Raw genomic sequence first — 21,903 nt, 5'->3', positions numbered from 1 at the left:
GCTTCTGATTGTAATTAGCAAAACAGACCAGAATGACAGTCAATTAGAAATATTAACACTCATTGAAACAATTTAAAAAAAATTTTCCCGATATGTGTTAAAAATCTATATCATATTTCTCTCTTAGTCGGTCTGTCTGACTGTCCATTCTACTTTTTGTTGGAAATTACTGGTCCAATCTGGCTGAAAATTTGTATGGACTTTTGCAGCAAACTTAAGTATTATGGCACCCATTTCCATGTCTTCTGTAGAATCTCAAGTGGTTTGTAATCTTAGCATAGAACCTTGTTTTAAGAAGCCATTAATTTGTATCCAATTTTTTTGTGTGATCTCCTCCCTTAGCTAAATATTTTTCCCATTGCAGGCCTGCTGTTTGTAACATCCATCTATGCACCTCATAAAACATGCCGTATTGCACATGTGCATCTAATGCTTTAAAAGTGCATGATATAATTATTTCCTAAATTGATAAACATTAATCACACATTATTGAGACAAGATAGAAAAATAAGTAAATTTTTTGTGTTTTTATTTCTTCTAGTGTTATCAGGCATGTGTATGCAGTGTGATGAGGTATGGATGTGAAAAGTGGCCAATGAATGTTGCGTGCAGAAACATGATTGGACAATGATAGAATGGATGTACAATGTGTGTTTTAAAGGCTTAGATCTGATGACCTCAGAGAAAGATTTAATCTAGCATAGGGAGATGATTGCAGAAAAGAAGACTTTGATAGTATGGTCACATTGAAAGAATGGATGAGAGTTTGAGGGTCATTAGATGTAGAAGAGTTAAATTAGCAGTTTACAGTGGAAGGCCAAGAAAAACATGGGAGGAAGTTATAAAAATGAACTTGAAAGAATGAGGGATAAATAAAAACTTGACCAGAGATAGATTAGTTTGAAAGTCATTTTTTTAAAGTCATTCAACACATGCCAGCATGTAAAGTGGACATTAATCTAAATGGTATTATGATCATGATTAAAGTGTTTTATGCATTCATTTTTTTGTGGACTGTTATCTTTATTTTCATAGTTGTTGTTTCACTACGTTTTGGCCAACTTATCCTTTGGCCTTCTTCAGGTGGTTAACCGCGATGGGATAGAAATGCTGATTCTTGTAACTGTATCCTCAATAATTGCTGCCTTCTATAGTTGGTGTTGTCTCACCACATTTTGCCCAACTAATCCTCTGGTCTGCTTTGGGTAGGATTGAAACCGCTATCTTCAGACAATGCTCCCTTGAAACCGTAGAGACTCAATGTCTCTATCGATTGTGCCATGTGATGAGGATAACAGTCCACAAAAAAATGAATACATAAATTATGAACCCTCATCTCAAAGGATCCCAAAAAATGATAATATATAAAGTGTTTTAGTTCCAGACGTTTTAGATATCCTGTATTATTATTAATATTTGTATTCTCTACTGATTGCTCACCAATCAAAACAGGTAGTGTTGCTTGAAATCTGAATAACAAGTCTCCCCAAATTTCGAGTACTCTCCTTTCGATGACCATTGTAAATCATTTTGTGTTCTTGTTATAACTGACGCTGACCTTCTTTGGAATCTCATTTATTGTCATCCTCACATTCTGTTTAACGTCCGTTTTGCGTGTTGGCATATGTTGAACAAAATTAACAATGCACTTTCCGATGATCCCAGTACTTTTCATACCCTTCCATTCCAGTGGAGGTCTGAGTAGTGCTCACACTTCTCTGCCTTTGCATATTTTCAGTCCCTTCATTACTACTTTTATTATTATTATTTCCTCACTAGGAGTTCTTGCACAAGACCTTATTGGTGATTGCTGACAATAACAAGTGGTGTTTTCTGTAGCCCGAGTGACAACAAGTCATCCAGCACTCTCCATCTCCTTCTTTAATTATTGCAAATAATTTTGTGTTATCACAACAGCCGTTTACCATTGATTTCTCCCTAGCAGTGATTATTGGAAATTTGAGTGGTAAGAAAGCTTTCTAATGTTCTCTGCACCGTTTCAGTAGAAGTTTGGTTGGTGCTGTTCCTCCTCAGTTTTTCCATCCTTTTTAATAATTTACATATTACCAACCAGAGCCAGTTCCCACCACATATGTCTGTGTGCTTTGTTTGTCTCATTCTGACAGCTATTTACTATTGATTTCTCAAACGCTAATAAGGTTGCATTATCAAAACAGCTGTTTTCCATTAATTTCCTGTTGGCAATGATCTTTGGAATTTTTTAAAAATTTAAGTGGTAACAAGCCTCTCTAAAAATTCCAGTACTTTTTGCACCCTTCCAGTAGATGTCTAGTTGGTGCTCTTCTGTCTTGGTTTTCCATCCTTCTTGACTCTTCATATGACCACTTAATGTACTAAAGCTGAGGCTAATACTCAGTACGCATGTACATATATTGTTTTTGTTAATTAAAAAATTTTTTTCATCAGTTGTGATTGGTATGATTATTTTTCAGCCCATGACCCCAAGTTTGCCAAGAAGAAAATTACACTGTTAGAATCTGGTCCTGAGAAAGTGTTTGATTTGCCTCCAACTTACAAAAATCGTGTCAGTACAATCAACCCAGCATCAGTTGCTCTTTTAGAAAGTAAGTTACTGTTTTTTTTTTTTTTGTTTGTTTTCTTGTCTATGAGTGGTAAAACACAAATATGAAGAAATAAATTCGGCGAAAATGATTCGATCAAGGTCAACAATGTAAATGATTCCTTGAACACATTAACAAATAGACGTATTACTTTAAAATAAGAAGTTTTTCATTGTCTACCATAAGTACTGAATATTACTTAGTACTTTATCCATTACATCATGGGTCAAAGTTTGGCAGAAAGATTCCTGAGTTCGACAAAATACACCTGAAGTAGGTCTGAGATTACATTAATCGAAACGTTGTGCGGATAACATGCAAGATGAGAACAATTCAGATAATCTAAATTATCAATCCCCATCTCAAAACTTCAGAAGCATAATGTAATAAAGCTTTGCGAAATGAATTATCTACAAACTTGCAAAAAAACTTTGATTTACTAAAAAAATTTATTTAAGTGATTAGATTCAGCATTAAATAACTCTCAATGGGTTGATATACTAATAAAACTAAGTTGTATTCACTTAACATTGCCTATGCATTCTCTATGTGTTTACCCTGGCAAGTCATGTTTATTTCTATTGTGTTCTGAAAACTTACGTAGAATTACCTTTCGTAATTATGTCTGTTACTGTGTATCCCTTTTAATGTATAATGTTGTACTCGAGATTGTGAATTCAGAGGTCAGAATTGCAAAAATTTTAATAGTTAGACTCAGATTTTTTAATCTCCAAAGATTCAACATACAGTCTGATCTTGTTTCTATGATAGTTTAGATGGGACTCCACAGAAAGGTAGGCATTTCAGCATGGCACTTTTTCTGCAGGTTGTAACATTCTCATGAAGAATAATTTCCATACATCATGAAAATAAGTTGTATTCACTTTACATAATCCATACATTCTCTATAATGGGTTTACCCTGGCAAGTCATATTTATTTCTATTGTCTTCAGAACATTTATGTAGAATTATCTTTAGTAACTAGGCCTGTTAATGTGCATCCCTTTAATGTATCATGTTGTATTCCATCCCTATTACATTATTTTGAGTAACTTGGGACAAAATAAATGTATAATATAGATACATTCTCCTGCTGAATCCCAATGTTTTAGGTTCAGGCAACTAAGTTGTCCGAAATCCACACAGATGATTTGTATAGCGGTGATGGCTTTGTGTAGGACCATCCACATTTTTTTTAAATGACTGCTAATCTCAGTCGGTGCAAATGATTGCCACAAGACAGAGCAGACATTAGGTTTTACATCAGAGATTTCCTTCTCTTAAAGAAAACTGTCATCTCTCTCAGTGATTTTTTATGTGCCATCAGGCCCACCAACCCCCCGTATTTCCTCCTGTGTCTGAAAACACACTATGTGATCTACAAATATTTGTGCATGATGTTGTCAAGCTAATCAAAAATCTTGATTCCAGTAAAGCAACTGGCTCCGACGGCATTCTTATCATAGTGCTAAAAAAGCTTACACCAGAACTAGCTCCCATACTTACAAAGCTGTCTAAGTGTTGTCTTAAAAAGAATTGCTTCCCAACATCCTGGAAAACCTCATCAGGATGTTCCGTATTTAAAAATCCAGGTGATCGGTCATCTCCCTCATAATACAGACCAATCAGTCTCTTGTGCATCATGAGTAAGTTGCTGGAATCTGTGTTAAATAGAGAAGTAGTCAACCACATCAGCAAAAATAACCTCCTCCATGACATGCAATATGGTTTCCATTCTGTGAGATCTACAGCAAATGTGCTAATAGTTATATCTCATAGGATTAGTGAATCTCTCAATGGAGGCTTCCTTTCTAGGGCAATTGCTCTTGACATATCAAAGGGCTTTGATAGGATATGGCATAAAGGTCTACTCCACAAGATCTCCCACTACAGTATAGCTGGAAATGTCTTTTCAATTATTAAGTCATTTCTCTCTGATAGGTTCATAAGATAGGCAGAAATCAGAAGCTCAGTATTAATGCTGGAGTCCCTCAGGGGTTCATCCTGGGCTCTACTTTCTTCCTGATCTACATCAATGATCGCTCAAATCATATCCTAAGATCATTCGTAGGCATTTATGCTGATGACACTACCATCTATGGCAACACTTCAAAGACTGTAAATGACTAAGTTCTCTCTGATTCTCTCTCCTCTGATCTTGATCATGTGGTGCAATGAGGAAAAAGATGGTGGGTTAATTTTAATGCATCTAAAACCAAACTTCTATCTTTACATCATCAATGCTCTGATCCCTATTTGGCATCAAGTGAAATGAATGACTCTCTGGTTGGGGAGTTTCCATGTTTTGACAAGCTTCTAGATCTGACCTTTACTCCTGATCTGAGATGGAACACGTACATAAAATCCGTTGGCAAGTGCTGCTAGAAAAATGGTGGGATCATTCTACCACTCCAGTAGATATCTCACTGCTGATGCAATTCTCTACTAAGTACGTTCAAGATGGAGTACTGTTGCTACATGTGAGCAGGAGCTACTAGAATCAGCTTATCCTGCCTTCAAAGAGTTCAAAATAGATTTTGTAGCCTAGTAGGAGATGCCCTTTTCTCTTCCCTGCGACCTCTTTCCCATAGAAGAGATGTTGCGAGCTCGTCTCTACTTTATTGTTATTTTTATGGCAAGTGCTTGTCTGAGCTCCAATCTATGGTTAAACAAAAAACACTCGTCTAGCTGAACCACTATCAATAATTTCCCACACTCTTTATCTACACCTAAACCTAAATGTAGATTCCATGAACAAAGATTCTTTCATAGAACTGCATGCCTGCAGAACTCTGTTCCGTTTTCCTGCTTTCCAACTGACTACAATATGGTTGTCTTCAAGTCCAACATGAACAGGTTCTTGATGAGCCATTCCCCTTAAGTAATCCAATTTACCAAATGTCCACTACTAACGATTACTGACTACTGTACACTCATTAACCCTTAATCTTTGAGTGGCCTCTGGGCCTTAATAAGTGGTGACTTCTTTGTAAAAAAAACAAAACAAAAAAAAAACAAGAAATTTCTACGTCTTTACACAATATATACAGGTCTGGTAGTCCCAATGAACAATCATCATATATTTTTTCCTATTTACTTTTGACCAAAGAAAACGTGTATCATCATAAAAACATAAACTAGCATAGCAAATAGACTGGTTTTACATTTGCATAAGTCTTCCCTATCTACTACTTAACATTGATTTTCTATGTATTATATGTCCTGTATGTAAAACTAATTTTGTAATTTTTGTTTTTTCATGTGTTGTAAACCTGGAAAAGGTTTTGGAGCCTGGAGTAAAGTTTTGCAAATGAGATGCCAACCCGTGAAAAGAATGCAGGTAATAATTTCCTGGTTTTAATTGGAATTATTTCCTGGTTTTAAATGCAATTATTTGCTATCAGTGATTATGTTGAAGATATTTAATTGCTTGTTAATGTCAGATGATTTATTTCCCTTGTATACACCAGAAGTGCAGACTATTTAAGCCAAGCTGCTAATTGCTCAATTTTTTTTTTTTTTTTTTTTTTTTTCACCCCAAACAAGGCAAATTGCCACTTTGGTGTAGGGGGCTACTATCAGGGGCAACAACTACTGGGGTACTATGTAGGGATTTGGGCAGCAAGATGTCGGTTCATGTTACACTTGAACTTCTGCACGTCAGTACTGTTGGGGAAGCAGGGACCTGGAATGGAATTCCAGAGTCTAGCGGTTCTGGGGAAGAAACTATTGGAGTAAAAAGATCTTTTACATCTAGGGATCTCTACAGTGTGGGGGTGGGATTTAGCAGCCTGTCGGGTTTGTCGAGGGTGCTCACGTCGTGGGGGCACAAGTGATTGCAGTTCGTCAGAGCATTCACCACTAAAATACTTGTAGAAAAGGCAGAGGGATGCAACATTTCATCGATGGGACAGAGGCTGAAGCTTAGATGCCAGTTCAGGGCCTATCAGGTTTGCGACTCTCTTTTGAACCTTGTCAAGGAGCGAGAGACTAGTAGCAGATGCACCAGCCCAGATGTGACAGCAATACTCCATACATGGGCGAATGGTGGCCTTATAAAGGTACAGGATACTTTCGGGTGTTAGTAGTTGTCTAGCACGGTAGAGAGAGCCCACCTTTCTTGCAGCAGCCCTGGCAATGCCTTCAATGTAATTGTTCCAACTCATGTTTCCTGTGAACATTAGGCCAAGGAGTTTGAAAGATGTACTCTCAGATAAAGAGTCGTTGGCCATTGCTATAGGTGGTAGAGAGGGTTTCTTGTAATTATTGAAGGAAACTAGTTTAGTCTTGGCAGCATTGAACGCGACCAACCACTTTTGTCTCCATTCCACCACAGATTGGAGGTCTTCCTTTAGTGTTTCTGCCATTTCTTTAGAAATGCGTTCATTCGTCTTCCTGTCGTGCCTGCCATAGAGTGTAGTGTCATCAGCATATATACCCATCTCAGAGGCAATTTTATCGGGGAGGTCATTTATCAATATCAGGAACAATAGAGGTCCAACTATAGAACCCTGGGGCACTCCCGCATTTATATCATATTGTTTAGATGTATGACCGTCAAGGACAACCTGGATTTTTCTCTTATCGAAGAAGGATTTAATTATGTTAAGTATTCTACCAGTGATACTGTATGATCTAATTTTCCTGAGGAGACCCTAATGCCATACCCTGTCAAAACCCTTAGATATATCTAGAGCTACCGCTCTGTCCCCCCCCCCTGCTTTGTCCAGTGAATGGTATATACGTTCAGAGATTACAGTTAGGATGTCTGCTGTGGAACGGGCTTGTCTAAATCCATATTGTTTGTCAGTCAGAAGTTTAGCATCTGTAAGGTGATGGACTAGAGCATGGTTAATTAAGGTCTCAAATATTTTTGCAAAAAGTGGGAGGAGGCTAATTGGGCGATAATTTGATGGGTCTGTCCTTTCGCCAGAATTCTTGAATACTGGTACAACAGAAGCAGTTTTCCAACAGCCCGGAAAGCAAGCTTCATTAAGGCATTTGTTGTAGAGTTTGGAGAGAACTGGAGCTACTTCGGCTGAGCACTTTTTTAATAGCACAGCTGGGATAAGATCGGGTCCACATGCTTTTGAAGTGTCAAGGTTTTTTATGATAGCATGCACCTGAGCAGGGGTGGTTTTCAGATCGTCTAGTGTGGCGTCTGTCCACATAGGAAAGTCAGGTAGGGGGTGGTTGAAAGGGTCCAGTGTGGAGTTTGAAGCAAATCGACTGGCAAGCATGTTAGCCTTGTCGGTTGCTGAGGAGACAACCTCGTGATTGTTGGTTAGTGGGGGAATTGTTGATTGCCCATTATTTACTACACTGTTGTAGATTTTCCAGAAGTCTCGAGTTCCTAGTTTTTGTGCTTCGATGCGCTTTTTAGTGGTTTCCGTAAATTCTCTCTTAGCTGTCGCTATTTCTTTCTTAACGTTATTTCTAGCTTCTATATACTTCAGTCTGTTTGAACTGGACTTATGTTGGTTAAACCTACGGTATGCATGCTGTTTTTGAGCAATGGCAGTTGCGCAAGTCGATGTAAACCATTGGGGAGAGTGAGGCTTACTATAAAATTTCCGCATGGGAACATGCGCTTCGATTGCAGTTTTGAACCAATCAGTGGTCTCGTTTGCACACTGTTCAGCAGGGAGAGGAAAAATATTTCTCCATGGAGCATCTCTGATTAGTTCCCTGATGGCTTCCCAGTCAGCCTTTTTATAATATCTCGTTGTTTTGAGCACTGGCTCTTCAGTTTTGGCTCAGGGCGATTTCAACCATTATCACTGCATGATCAGCGTTCCCGAGTGGGCTGTGGGCCTTTGTTATGCAGTCATCGGGAACTGTGGTCAAAAACAGATCTAGAAGTGATGCGTGTTGTTCTTCCTGGTCAGGGAAACGGGTTGGAAACGTAACAATTTGTGATAGGGAGTAAGATATAGTGAAGCTATGAGTTGTGCTGCCCACTGCATCTGTGTAAGTAGAGAATCCAAGCCAGTTTTTGTGGTGGACATTAAAGTCACCAAATACATGTATTTGTGCGCTAGTGTCGAGGGACAGTGCCGTGTCTATGCTGTTAGAGACTTTGTTTATTATGGTGCAGTCCTGAGTCGAGGGAGAGCCGTAGAGAAAATAATAGTAGCTAATGTTGTGTTGCATGTTTAGTCTAAAGCACATAAAGGCTTGATCATCTGTTTCTAGGTTTGTTTCTCTAGTCAGGGGGAGGGTATTACGAATGTAAACTCCAAGTCCGTGCATGTGTCTGTCAGAGTCCTTACGGCAGAGTGAGAGATATCCAGGCATGTTAAAGTGGTTAGAGGGGATGGAGGAGTGTAGGTTAGTCTCACTTAGTGCTAAAATATCCGGGGTATTTGTTAAGAGAAATGCTTCAACATCAGCTAAATTAGTTCTAAGCCCACGGATATTTGTGAATGCAAGCCTCAAAGGAGGAGGCAAGTTGAATTTGTTTGTCCCTAAGCCTGGTTTAAGCTTATTTTTAGATTGTACTGTCATCATGCTATGGAATAAGGGTTAAAACTTGATCAGCATGTTGTTTATATTAATTACATTTCTATTTCAATCTTTTAGGCTGAGATTAAAGTGTAATATCTGTTTTGTCCTCAATTACTAAAAGAAATCTTCCTAGATTTAGGAAATTTTAATTTTTGTACCAATTTAGTATCTCACTTTTTGAAGATCTGGATTTTCTAAAAAAAAAAAAAAAAAAAAAACAACAACCTTGTGTCTAACTCTGCTCTTGTGAGGAGGCCAGTAAATAGAGCCTCTCGCTCATTTATTTATTCATCACAACTCGAACAATAATAGCAGTGTTTTTTCAAGTTAATGTGCATGATATTATGTGTCTATGCATATAATGATGCTACCAGATCAGGCTTCCTGACCTAAAATGCACCAAACATTAATGTTATTGATTTTTTTCTTTCCCTTTGCAAAACTCAAAATCTTGATGGTGCATATACCCATGATGGAAAGAAAATATTGTACACAAAAAATCATGTAAATTGATCAAGTAGTTTTATTTTTATAAATAAAATCATTTTTAAGCACATTTGAGTTTTTCAATGCTTCCTCCCCCTTTCCCATTCTAAGAATAGCTTTCTTAAATCTAAAATTATTTTGAATTATCTCCCTTGTCATGCAAAAATGGCGTTGAGAGATTGTCAATCGTTTAACTATAAAGTTGGATTTTCTGATTTTTAAAATAAAACTACTTAATCAATTTATATGATTTCTAGTGTACAATATTTTTTGTCCATCACAGGTATGTGAGCCATGAAGATTTTTCTTTATTTTTGGATATTTTTGTTTTTATAATGGGAGAGGGTTAGGAGTTATAAACTTGCACTAAGGATTTTTATCTCTTAGAAAAAATGGTTAACTATTATTGTTTGTCAACATTTTATAACCTTTGATTTTAACGTTTTTTTTTTGTTTGCTTATTTGTCAATTTTGCAGGTGTGGGAGTCTTGTTCAGATTCCTTATTGACTTTCAATCAGCCAGACTTGAGTTTGGAACTTGCTCATGTAGTTGAGAACGATGTCTTGCTTTCTTCTCTAACTGATTCTTTGAAAGAGTGCCCCCAGGTCGAAGTGCTTTATGGTACCAAAGTCAAGAACATTGATATTCCAAAAGTCAATGATTTTTCTGACAAGGATTCATTGGTGGACATTTCTCTAGAAAGTGGAAGAATTCTACGTACGCATCTTCTGGTGAGTTATTCTTTGTAATATTATGGACTTACACCCCCCCCTTCCCACACACACACAGTCAAGAAGATTGTATTTGGAAATGTCTCACTAAGATAAGTAGAAGGCCACCAAAATCTATCGAACTCTCAAAACAGGATTGCATCCAACAGTTTTTTTTTTTATAGTTTTCAGGTGATCAGCTGAGAAAGTGAGTAACCAGTGGAGAGTGATTGAAAAAGCGGGGGGAGAGATTTAGGATTTCTGGTTGAAGGTGGATATACTGGTGAAATGACAGTCAGAAGTTTCAGTGAACATTTGAAGAATGTTGATGCTCAAAGAATGACTCACAAAAAATTAAACAGATTTTTTTTTTTTTTTTGTAAGGTGGTCACCACTTATCAAGGCCCGGAAGTCACTCAGGGATAAGGGTTATTGTAAGTACAGTACGTTAGTGTGGAAATTTAAACTGTCTACTTTCATCAGGAATTTGTTTACGTTGGACTTGAAGACATCCAAGTTGAAGTCAGGAGGGAAGCAGGCAGACGGAACAGAGTTCCACAGGCATGCAGTTCTAAGAAAGAAGCTTTGTTCATGGAATCTACGTTTTGATTTAGGCATAGATAAAGTGTGGGGAAAGTTTTTGACAGTGGATTCAGCTATACGGGTGTTTTTCGTAAAAGATTGGCGACGGGGGACCAGAGATTGGAGTTCAGATGAGCACCTGCCATGGAGATAACGATAAAACAAAGATAGGCTTGCAGTGTCTCTTCTGTGGGAGAGAGGTTGCAGGGAAGAGAAAAGGGCATCCCCCACTAAGCCACAAAGTCTATTTTGTACTCAAGGCAGGATAGGCTCTTTTAGCAGCTCCTGCCCAGACATGGCAGCAGTACTCCATCCTTGGACGTACTTGGCCTTTAAATATAGATAGAGAATTGCATCAGTAGTGAGATATCTTCTGGAGCGGTAGAAGGATCCCACCATCTTTCCAGCAATCTTGGCAACAGACTTGATGTACGTGTTCCATTTCAGATCAGGAGTGAAGGTCAAGCCTAGAAGCTTGTCAAAACAAGATACTGAAATAAGATAAGTAGATGATAATAGAGTGGCCTAGACAGGATGTCACCTAACAGTTTAGGTCCTGGATATGACCTAAAACTATATCCAATGGTGAGGCTCCAGCTTGCGGGTCTTGGGGAGTGTGGAGCCATCCTTTAATTGCCATTGCTCCCAGGTCCACTCTGATCCGAAGTGGTAGTACCTGTTTGGGTCCCAACTATGGGTTAAATAGAATCCGACTTAAAAAACAAATATACTCCATTAAAAAATTGTTCCTCAAAATCACTAGATTCGGCATTAAATAACCTAAATAAGGTTCATATGCCATAAAACAAAAACAACCAACCAACCAACCTAACAGTTTGCTTAATAATTTCCAAGTGATCAGCTGAGAAGGTGATTGGAAGTAATTGTTTCCACTGATATTTGGAAGTGACTGAGACAAAAAAAAAAAAAATGGACATTTAGAATTTGTGGTTGAAACTATTTAGGAAAGAGTTCAGCTTAAAGCAGATTTAGGGAGAGCTAGGTGGAGTGAGGTACAGGGCTAGAGACGAAATAGACAAGCAGACCAGTTCGAAAGGACTATATAACAAAGGTTCTGTGAAGCTGACCTTGTGTCAAACTCCTCCTGCAGAAGGGGTAAAGAAATACTATGGACTGTCACCCTCACATCACACCCTAAAACTAAGACCCTGGAGAATGCTGGAGAAATGACTTACAAAAAAAGTTAACCTGATAAAGAAATAAGATGTGTAAGTTTCAGTCAAAACTAAATATATGTAGCAGTATTTGACTTAGATCATATTTAAATTCAGGACTCATCTGAAAAGCAACTGCTCATCAAACCTGGACTGCAGACAAATGGTGATGTGTGATCTTTTCAGATGAGTCTCGATTTTGTATCTCCAAGGGCCACGTGTTTGGCGAAGAACTATGGAACGGTATAACTAAGAATGTGTTAAGAAGTCTGTGAAGTTCCCGCAGTCTTGCATGGTTTGAGGCTGCATGAGTGCTAAAGGTGTTGGTAATTTATTCTTCCTCAAAGGAACTGTAAACGCAAAAATGTACCAAGATATCCTGGAAGCTAATTTATTGCTAGTGTTAGATAACTAGTTTGACAGGGAGGCTACAGACATCATTTTTCAACATGACTTGGCACCAGTGCACTCTGCCAACACCATGTCTTCCTGGCCCTGAGAACAATTGATCCCTGTTCTTGAATGGCCGGCAAACTCGCCAGATTTGAACGTTATTGAAGCCTTGTGGGACCAAATAAAGAGGAAGCTCCGCAAAGAAAAACCTACTACCCTTGCAACCATGAAGATTGCAATCCAGAACACATGGGAGTCAGTGTCTACACAGGATTGCGAGAAGCTTGTTGATTCCATGCCCTAGCGAATTGATGCTTTTATCAAGTGCTGCTACTAAATATTAATTAATTTTATTTGTATTTATGTTAATAAAAAAACTATTTTGTTTACTTACCTGCATTGTTCTATTATTTTGAACTACGAAATATTCAAAAACTGACATTGCAATTGATATGAAAAAAACACTCTGTCGTAAAACAACTATTTCAGTTAGTTTAGCATGATAGGGATATTTTAGAACTAATTACATCTCACAGATTGTCCTCAATAAGAATTTAGTGCTAAAAAACAATGTTCTATTTTTTTGACCAGCACATTATATATATATATATATGTATGTATAAAAGTGACTTTATTGGTTTGTGTGTAAAATGTCTCTACCAAACTCCTTGATATATAGGGCATTTTTACCTCGGGAACACTATTGAATTGGTTTTTAGCTTATAAAAATAGCTGCTAAGGTATTAAAATTGAAAAAAAATATAGTTGAACTTGGCAGAAGTAAATCGACTAACTTCTGAGCATGCATACATAATACGTTTTTAACTTGAAGTCATTTCATTTTTAGGCTTATTTTATCCATCTGATGATAGCTCAGGTGGTAACGACGAAGGCTGAAGTGCTAAATAACAGCTATGACTGGAGTGCTGAATGTTTTGGTTTTGATTCCAACTGATGGCACGAAAGTAATTTTTAAAATCTTTTGCAACCATTACTATATATATATATATATATATATATATATATATATATATATATATATATATATATATATATATATATATATATGTGGGATACAGTATAATAATCAATAGACAATTGGCTTTATAATAAAAAAAACTCCAAAAAATTATCCAGATTAAAAAATTCTAACTGAATGAATAACTCAGAAAGACTATTAAAAACAAGTTGTTCTCACATAGGTTTCTTTTTTGCTTGTCCTTGCACTAGTTTGGCATAAGGCTGCTCACTATAAGCACTTTTGCTTTATAGATACAGAGTGTTTCAGACAAATTTGATATTTCTTTTGGTATTCTTACATTTCAGAATCATTAATTTATTAACATTCAAGTGCAACAGGTAGCAGTTTCTGTGTACGATTGGTTGGTTTAAGAACTGGAGACCATGGACAGTGAGGAAGTATTGGAATATTGGAAGAGAATGACTTGCATCATGAGGATTCGTGTTAGATTAAAAAATTAAAAATTTTAGCTGCAGTTCAGTACTTTCTGAATATCTTGAAGATCCTGAGATATGAACTAGAGAATTGTAACAGATGTACAAGCAGTGGCTAGCAGAAAGGATGACAGCAGGCATTCTAACTGTGTTTGTGTAACAAACTTTGTTGAAGCTCCTTGAATACCTTGACAATACCACATATATATTGTATATTGTTCATTAGGGCATTTGATATTTCGGAACTTTTCATTGTCTTGGTATGGGCTGAAAGATTATAAAATAAAACAAACATGTCAAAAAGAAAAAATCTTGTTAAAGTAAAAGAAATGTTTTTTTTCATCCAAAATTAATGTATCTATTATATAAAGAGTAGTTGTGTGTGTGTCCTGTTAAAAGTGAAAGACTGCAAAACAAACCACAACAAAGTTGTTATATTTTTTGATCAGCATTGTCCTAGAGAAATATGTAAAATTAAAAACAAAATTCATTCCTTAAGAATCAGCAGGGACAGGTTTTGTTGAAAGGGATATATTTTTCAGTCATTTCACTGGTGAGTTCTACAACTGGGAAATACTGAAAGAGAATAATCTGCACTGTGATTATTCGTATAAGATAAAAAAAAAAATCAGAAATCTTAGCTGCAGCTCAGTGTGTCTTGAATATCTTGAAGGTCATGAGATGGAGATGTGGAAGCAGCGACTAGTAGAAGGAATCCTACACACCCCACAGCCTCAACAATTGCTAGTTCTTTCAATCATAGGAAGACTGATCACTTATGACAGCTATCTGGGGCTTGTAATGCAATCAGTCTTTAATGTAATAGTGAAAATGGAAAAAGTGTTTATATAGATTGGTTCTGACAGTTGTTTTGTAGGATCACACTATTCAGTGGCTAGAAGTGGATGAGTATTTCAAACTTAGATTCAAAGCCATATCAACAGTTAAGAACCATGAAAACCTAGTCACCGTCACATGTAAGGGAAAATTTATAAATGATTGTTCATAATTATCAGCTACCTAAGATTGCCCTATTCTTTCTTACAGAGAGCTATACATTTACATTAAATAGGAGCTTATCTTTCAAAGAATAGAGAGCAAATTTATTTGTTTATTTTAAGGCAGATGAAGTGATCTTTAGCTTTGGTAGGTAATCACCAAGAGATGGTGTCTTGATAAAAGCACGTCCTCATCACCCTGACTGAGTTTGCATGAGAAAAGCCATCCAACTTATAAAAATTCTTGCTTCAACTAAGGAAAGGATTTTCAAAGAAAATCTGTTGCATCTCAGATTATGAATTTTAAATACTGATCTATTGTAATGTGGGTACCATCGCAGGAACAAAGGAAAGAAATAAAAATTTAACTTAGCATTTTTTAAAAGTGCAAATGAAATGCATTTATTCATGGTTTTTGTCAAACAACACATTTAATTAACTTGCAAAAGTCTTTTTGCACACGCATATGCTTTTTAGAAGTCCCTGTCCCCACTGCCTCACACTGGCTAGCGGCAGCTCTTTCTCTCCCGCATATTCACATGTCCATCTTGCCTGACGTGCACTTTGCTTCTCTTCTCGACCACATTCTGTCCTTTTTTTCTCTGCTTTTCTCGTGATGCAAGGGCGCTTGCTAATTTGCATACATGCTTTAACGGCGGCTGCTGCTAATATTTCTCCATATGTGCTGTGTTACACTAGGAGAAAAAGAGACAAATAAATACCTGGCCAGAGATAGGTTAGTTTAGAAGTAAATTTCAAAAAATCACGCAACACGTCAGCATGTAAGATGAGCATTAAAACGAATAACACTTTCCTTATTTTGTCCTTTAATTCTCATATTCCCCGAGAAATGTTTGACAAAGGAAGAAAAATTGCTGCTTTCTGGGTCAAAATCTGTCTATCAAACACTTATTGTCAGCTAGTTTGAAGGCAGAAGTAATCGGGTGTTTCTTTTGTCCAATCCACACAATCCTTAAAGAAACAAGGGAAGACAACTGCACTGGTGGGTTGCTAAACTTTTAAAAAAAAGTCAAGAAAGTAATTGTATATAAATATTTTTTTATTTAAAAAAAAAATATCATGCAAAAATATTTTATAAAATTGTTGACCATCTTTCATTATTCAAAAAAAGCATTAAATGAATTTTTTTTCTTTAAGACAAATGCTGATAACATCGGACACATTTTTTACTCTACTCACAAGAGGATTCCCCTTTCCTAAGTTAATAGCAGTAAAATGGAAATAAAAATGTATTGTTTGTATTATTTAGATTAATTGGACAATTGTTCTATTCTTGGATGTTATCTGCACATTTCGGGTGATGTAACCTTTTACACCTGAAAAAGGTCAATGGTTACATTGACCAAAACGTTGTGCAGATAACATTCAAGAGGAAAACAATTGTCCGATTAATCCAAGCTATACAAACAAGCATCCTTCATTTAAAAAATTCAGAACTGTAAAAATGTATTGCTTTGAAAAGAGGACTGATGCTGAAAGTTTAGCCTTTAAAAGAAATACATTTACTTAAAAAAAATGTATGTTGTTATAAAAATGTGACCATCTTCCTTTGTTAAAACCTTGTTTTTTAATTAAAAAAAATTTTTTTTTTTAGATTGGAGCAGATGGCTTCAACTCTGTTGTTCGTAAAACTTGCAATTTTCCTACTGTAGGATGGGACTATAATCAGGCTGGCGTTGTGGCCACATTACAACTGTCTGGGGTAAGTAACTTCATTTATAGGCATTTTTTTCTTCTATATGTTCGGTATTAGACTGTTGACTCTTACTTGGTGCCATTTCTTCTAACATCTTTTCAGCTATACTCTCCAGACTTTTTTAAGTACCTTTTATTGCAGTTAGTAAACCAGTTCTTATAAAAATGATTGATTAGAAGATTAATTACAAGTAATAAAAAATTGCATTTTTTATTGTATTATTAAAATCTTTGATAAGTATTCACTAATATATTTTTACCCCAGTCTTTGGAGGATATGACCATATAGAGAAGAAGGGTTGCATGATCAAACATCAGCACGAACTGCAAATTAAAATCTGGTACATTATCAAAAATAACTTAAAAGAAAAAAAAAAAAAGCAAATGCTGGTACTGCTTTTGAACTGAATAAAACCAAACTATTTTTTTATCCTAACCTAACTTGGTGCTTGTGCATTATAATTGAATATAAAAAAAAATGCATTTTAAATTTAAAAAAAACAAACACTATTACCTAATTTTGTATCCTGTTGAAATTAGTAAAAATTCTAAAAAAAAAAAAATGATCAAGTAGATCTGCTAGAATAATTTTTTACAAAAAAACATCATCTATTATATAAAAGCGAAAATGTGTGTGTTTGTGTGTGCATTTTTTTTTGTCTGTCCAGCAAAGGCTTTTTTCGGGAGAGGGAGATGCTTTGGGGGAGGGGTACGATTTACAAAATTTGCGCTATTTCTTCATCTCGTATGTTTGTTCACGTTTTTCATATATAAAAGCGAAATTACGAAAGCAAAGTCGGGTTCTTGGCCTTTCGTGCCGTGACGTCCTGAAAGCAATGAGCTTTGATCAATGTGGGGAAAACCTGTTATATTAGACAATTACTATTCATTTGGACACTCCCCTTTTTGTTGGGAGTTGGTTTTCCCAAACATCTTGGGGAAACAAACAAACAGGGCAGCTGGCTTGAAGCCAGAATTAACTGCGTGATTTCATTTCTCTATGATGTAATATTTGATCTAGAAAAGCAGACGATCATTTAAGCACCTGCATTTTTTAAGCGTTTAATTTGAACGATTCTCACTTCCTCTGCTCTCTTAGCGTAGCAGTAACATGTCACGTTTTCTTTTTCGACTTCACCTCAAGGCTTTGGGTTCGAGCCTACCTGCCTACCAAAACATTTTTTCCCCCTCCTTCACTTTTTTTTTCCTACACACACCGACAACCACCTGGGCGATTCCGGGCACGCCCGCTAGTCTATATATATATAAAAGGCAAACGTGGTGCGAGCGTTTTTGTATGGACGCGAAAGTTTTTTTTCAGGGGGGGGGGGGCTCTCGACCACGTTACTATTTTTTAGAACTTTTTATATACTCCCTAGATTATAATATCTACGATTTGCGAACGGACATCGTCTCTACATTTATTTTGATTGACTTTTATAAAATTCCCTCTATTTCGTCCTTTCGCGTGTTTGTTCATCTTTTTCGTATAAAAAGTGAAACTAATTGGAGCGAAGTAGGCTGCCAGGAACGTCTTGAAAGCAATTAGCTTTGATCAATATCGGAAAACCCCCCTCATATCAGACAATTGGTATTCATTTGAGAGTTCCCCCTTTTTCAGGGGAGCTTGGTTTCCCCAACATTGTGGGAAAGCAAAATACGGCAGAACCTGGCCTGCAGCCAACGTTCATTTCTGCACCTGCGTGAACTCATTTCTGCAAGTCAACTTTTTAATCGTTAAATTTGAACACTTTTCACTTCCTCTTGCCTCATAGTGTAGCATTAAAATCTCAGCTTTTCTTTCACTTTCTTTTCTGCCTTCATGTCACGAGTTCGAACCTGCCTGCCTGCTTACTACCACGTTTTTTTTTCCAAACACCCGGGAAACGCTGGACACCTCCACTAGTTATCATATCTGCCATTTTCTTCTCAATCTGCCATTTTCTAATTTTTAATAGTCAAAGTTAAAACAAGGGCGATAAGTCAGTTTGTCCACAGTAGAATTTATTCAAGAAATTATATTTTGATTTGTAATTATTTTTCTACTTGATCATTTTTCTAATCCTAAATAAATTATTCACCGGTCATCTTTTTTTCAAAAGATGGAATCACCTGATTGGCAAAGACAACATACAAGCAAGCAAGGTCCACAGAGTTTTATAATTATTATTGTGTATATATATTCTGAAAATTCTATAACAAAAATGGCTCGTTAGGTTAGCTCTGCTGGATGGCATTGTCCTTTCGTAGTTCAAAAAAAATCCCTACTTGTGAGACATCGGCTTGAGGGTCAGCTGGTTGTATGACCACACCCCTAGTCGAGATGAAGTAGGTCTATTCCACAGCTTGATTTCGTCGCGGTCTGCTTGATCTGTTTTGGTTAATAGAATTTCTTGTGTGCGGGGCATTTGCTCAGTTGGTAGAGTGCTTGCCTCGCATGGAGGATGCTCGGGTTTCAAATCCCAGGTGCGGTTATCTCTGACTGATGAGTCCAAATGAGTGCGAAACTCGAGTCTTAGACTTCTGGTTCATTGGCTGGCATGTGGGCTGCGGCATTCTTTGGGCTGTGGAAATAATTATATATAATATCTCACATTCTGAAAATTATATATATATCGAGAGAGAGAAAGAGAGAGATTGTAATAATATAATAACTTCAGTTATGCAAAAGTTAGTTTACTACATAACATAATATTATGTTTCAATTTTCTTTTTCTTAATTATTTTTAGCCTGACTTGTTGCATTTACTGGAGATTTGATTTGAGTATTTTGAACCTATGATAGGTAAATTTACAAGTGATATCTATAATATAAAAGTGAAAATATGTGTATGTTTGTGTGTGTGCATTTTTTTGTATGTCCGGCAAAAGCTTGGGGGGGGGGCTCTCGGTGGGTTTACTCTTTCTTAGAACTTTTTATATACTGTCTAGATTATAATATGTCCGATTTACAAAGCAAGGTCGTCTGTATATTTTATTATGCTACAAAATTCACGCTGTGATTTCATTTTCTCTACTACTACTACTACGGCATGATGTTTGACCTAGAAAACCACACCTTTACGTTCCTTTAACCACCTGTTTTTTTATGTTTATTTTCAACCGTTCTCATTTCCCTGCCCTCGTAGCATCGTGGTATGTTATCAGGCCACTCACCTCAAGGCTTCGGGTTCGAGCCTACCTCGCTCCCTTCAATTTTTTTTTTTTTCTTTTACACCTGGACTATACCGGGCATCCCTGTTAGTCTATTATATAAAGGGCAAATGTATGTGTGTATGTTTGTATGTCCAGTTAAAATTTAAAAACTACTAAAGTAACACCCACAAAGTTGGTATATTCTTGATCAGTGTTGTCTTGAATGTATAATATCTAAAATTTCTAAAAAAAATGATTCATTCTCTGTAGTCAGTTGGACAAAGTTTTATCGGGGGGAGGGGAGCATGTTTTTTTTTTTTTTCAGTACTATTATGTACAAATTTGAAAGAAAATACTGACTCATTCCTTGAGGAATCTATTATATAAATGCGAGTGTTTATCCAGAGAGGAATGAGGTTGTTGCAGAATATAGAGAGGGGCAGGGTGCAGAGCAGGAGGGAAGAAACTCGAAAAGGAAAGGAGAGAAAGTGAGAGGTAAAGAAATAAAAGTTTTAAAAGAAATGTTACAATTTGCCCTAGCAATGCTTGGTAGTCTTGCTAGTCTATAATATAAATCTCACCTGTCTGTTTAAATTTATGTATGTATGCATGTCTGCCTAAAACTTTTGACAGAGGTGATGGATTTTCACGAGATTGGTATCATTTTGAAGCTCAACCCTTCGGACGGCAAATATCGAAAAATTGGCTAAAAACATTAAATCCTTCACCATCAACTGGGCACTTTTCTACAGGGAGGGGTCACTTTTTTCGCTGATATTTTCAAAATTCATTGTCTCTTTTCGATTGACTAGCCTTAATTTAAACCTTTGCCACTTCCGGTTTGGCGATGGATGCAACGGCAAAGACGTCACTTTTTTTTTTCACATTCTTTTCCTCCTTCGTGGTACCCAGGCTAGTTTAATATAAAGCTTCAATGTAATTTTTTTTTGTTTTTCTTATTTTTGTTTAGGAAACAGAAAATACAGTTGCCTGGCAGAGATTTTTACCATCTGGACCGATTGCTATGCTACCAGTAAGTATCTGCTTGTGGTGGATGCGATACACAAGTACCTAAATCAAGTGGTGGAAATAGTCTTGATTTACATTATCGCATGACGTTAAAGAACCTGAGAATGTTATTCTTGTCATAAAGCTGTATGTTGTCTGCATGAACTTTCTTCTCAGCTCATAGTTTTAAGGAATGAAACTCTTATCACTGAAAGTTCTGTTTATTTTTAGGAGCTAATAGTCAAAAACAGCACAAGATACATGTAACAAAGCACGGATGTGTGTATGCAAATGCTGGGCCGTGTGCGAAATGACGTCAACATAGAGAAAAAGGAAAAGACTATAAAAAGAACGTATGCACAGACAAACGAAGATGTTTGAGAGGACAGAGGTCAGAGAGAAATAAATATTTAAAAAAAAAAAAAAAGAGTCAAGTTATTACTTGTTCTATGTTACTTTGCAGCTAAGACTACAACGTGTTGGGTCTACGTGTTAAAATGTGGGTAATGTTACAGGAACCCACAAAGCTGATATATTCTTTTTCAGCATTGCCTCGGACAGAATATGCCCAAAAGGTCACTAGGAACAAAATTAGTTGAATGAGTGGGGGGGGGACGTTTAGAGTGATTTATTTATTTTGATCAACCTTTGGTCCAAAAGTCAAACTAAAATACATCTTCTTGGTCTTTTAGGCTAGGATGTGTTCTATTCTCAGCTATTGGAGGGAAAATCCTTGGAGAGAAGTAGGGAAGAGAAAGATATATAGAGAGAGAGTGGCAGAAAAAAGTAGAAAAAGATATTTCACACTTTTCTTTACTCCTCATTTTTCCGTAGTTAAGCCTCTGGGCAACGCCAGATGCCCTGCTACTGTGGCATGGGTTAAAGAACGTTTACAATACGGATAACACAAAGAGGACAGAACACAGTTTCAGATGATTATGCATTTGCCAATAAAGAAATCATACCTGTGTTCATCTGGATCTTGGTTTATGAATCTGCCAAAAGTTTCCAAAGAAACAAGAGGAGTTTTCGATTATATTTTAGACAGCTTTTATTTTACTATGTTTCCTTGTTGAAAGATTGCATGCTTAGACGCTATTTCACCCCCATACAAGGCCATTATGGCTCTGTTTCCAATCTCTCTTTTTCCATCT

General features: G+C 36.6%; 1 protein-coding gene across 1 annotated transcript in view; it reads left to right on the top strand.

Moving 5' to 3' along the window:
- Window positions 1-21,903, top strand: part of LOC145256209 (ubiquinone biosynthesis monooxygenase COQ6, mitochondrial-like) — a 46,192-nt gene that overhangs the window by 3,017 nt on the left and 21,272 nt on the right. Inside the window, exons 2-6 of the mRNA XM_080114824.1 lie at window positions 2,454-2,585; window positions 5,865-5,923; window positions 10,054-10,308; window positions 16,506-16,613; window positions 20,712-20,774. Of these exons, the coding sequence (XP_079970950.1) occupies window positions 2,454-2,585; window positions 5,865-5,923; window positions 10,054-10,308; window positions 16,506-16,613; window positions 20,712-20,774 (617 nt within the window). The remainder of the gene's footprint in view (window positions 1-2,453; window positions 2,586-5,864; window positions 5,924-10,053; window positions 10,309-16,505; window positions 16,614-20,711; window positions 20,775-21,903) is intronic.

This window comes from Euprymna scolopes, chromosome 32, assembly GCF_053919585.1.
Source record: "Euprymna scolopes isolate OS-2025 chromosome 32, ASM5391958v1, whole genome shotgun sequence".
Taxonomy (NCBI): domain Eukaryota; kingdom Metazoa; phylum Mollusca; class Cephalopoda; order Sepiida; family Sepiolidae; genus Euprymna; species Euprymna scolopes.
This window is presented reverse-complemented; position numbering and strand designations above follow the sequence as displayed.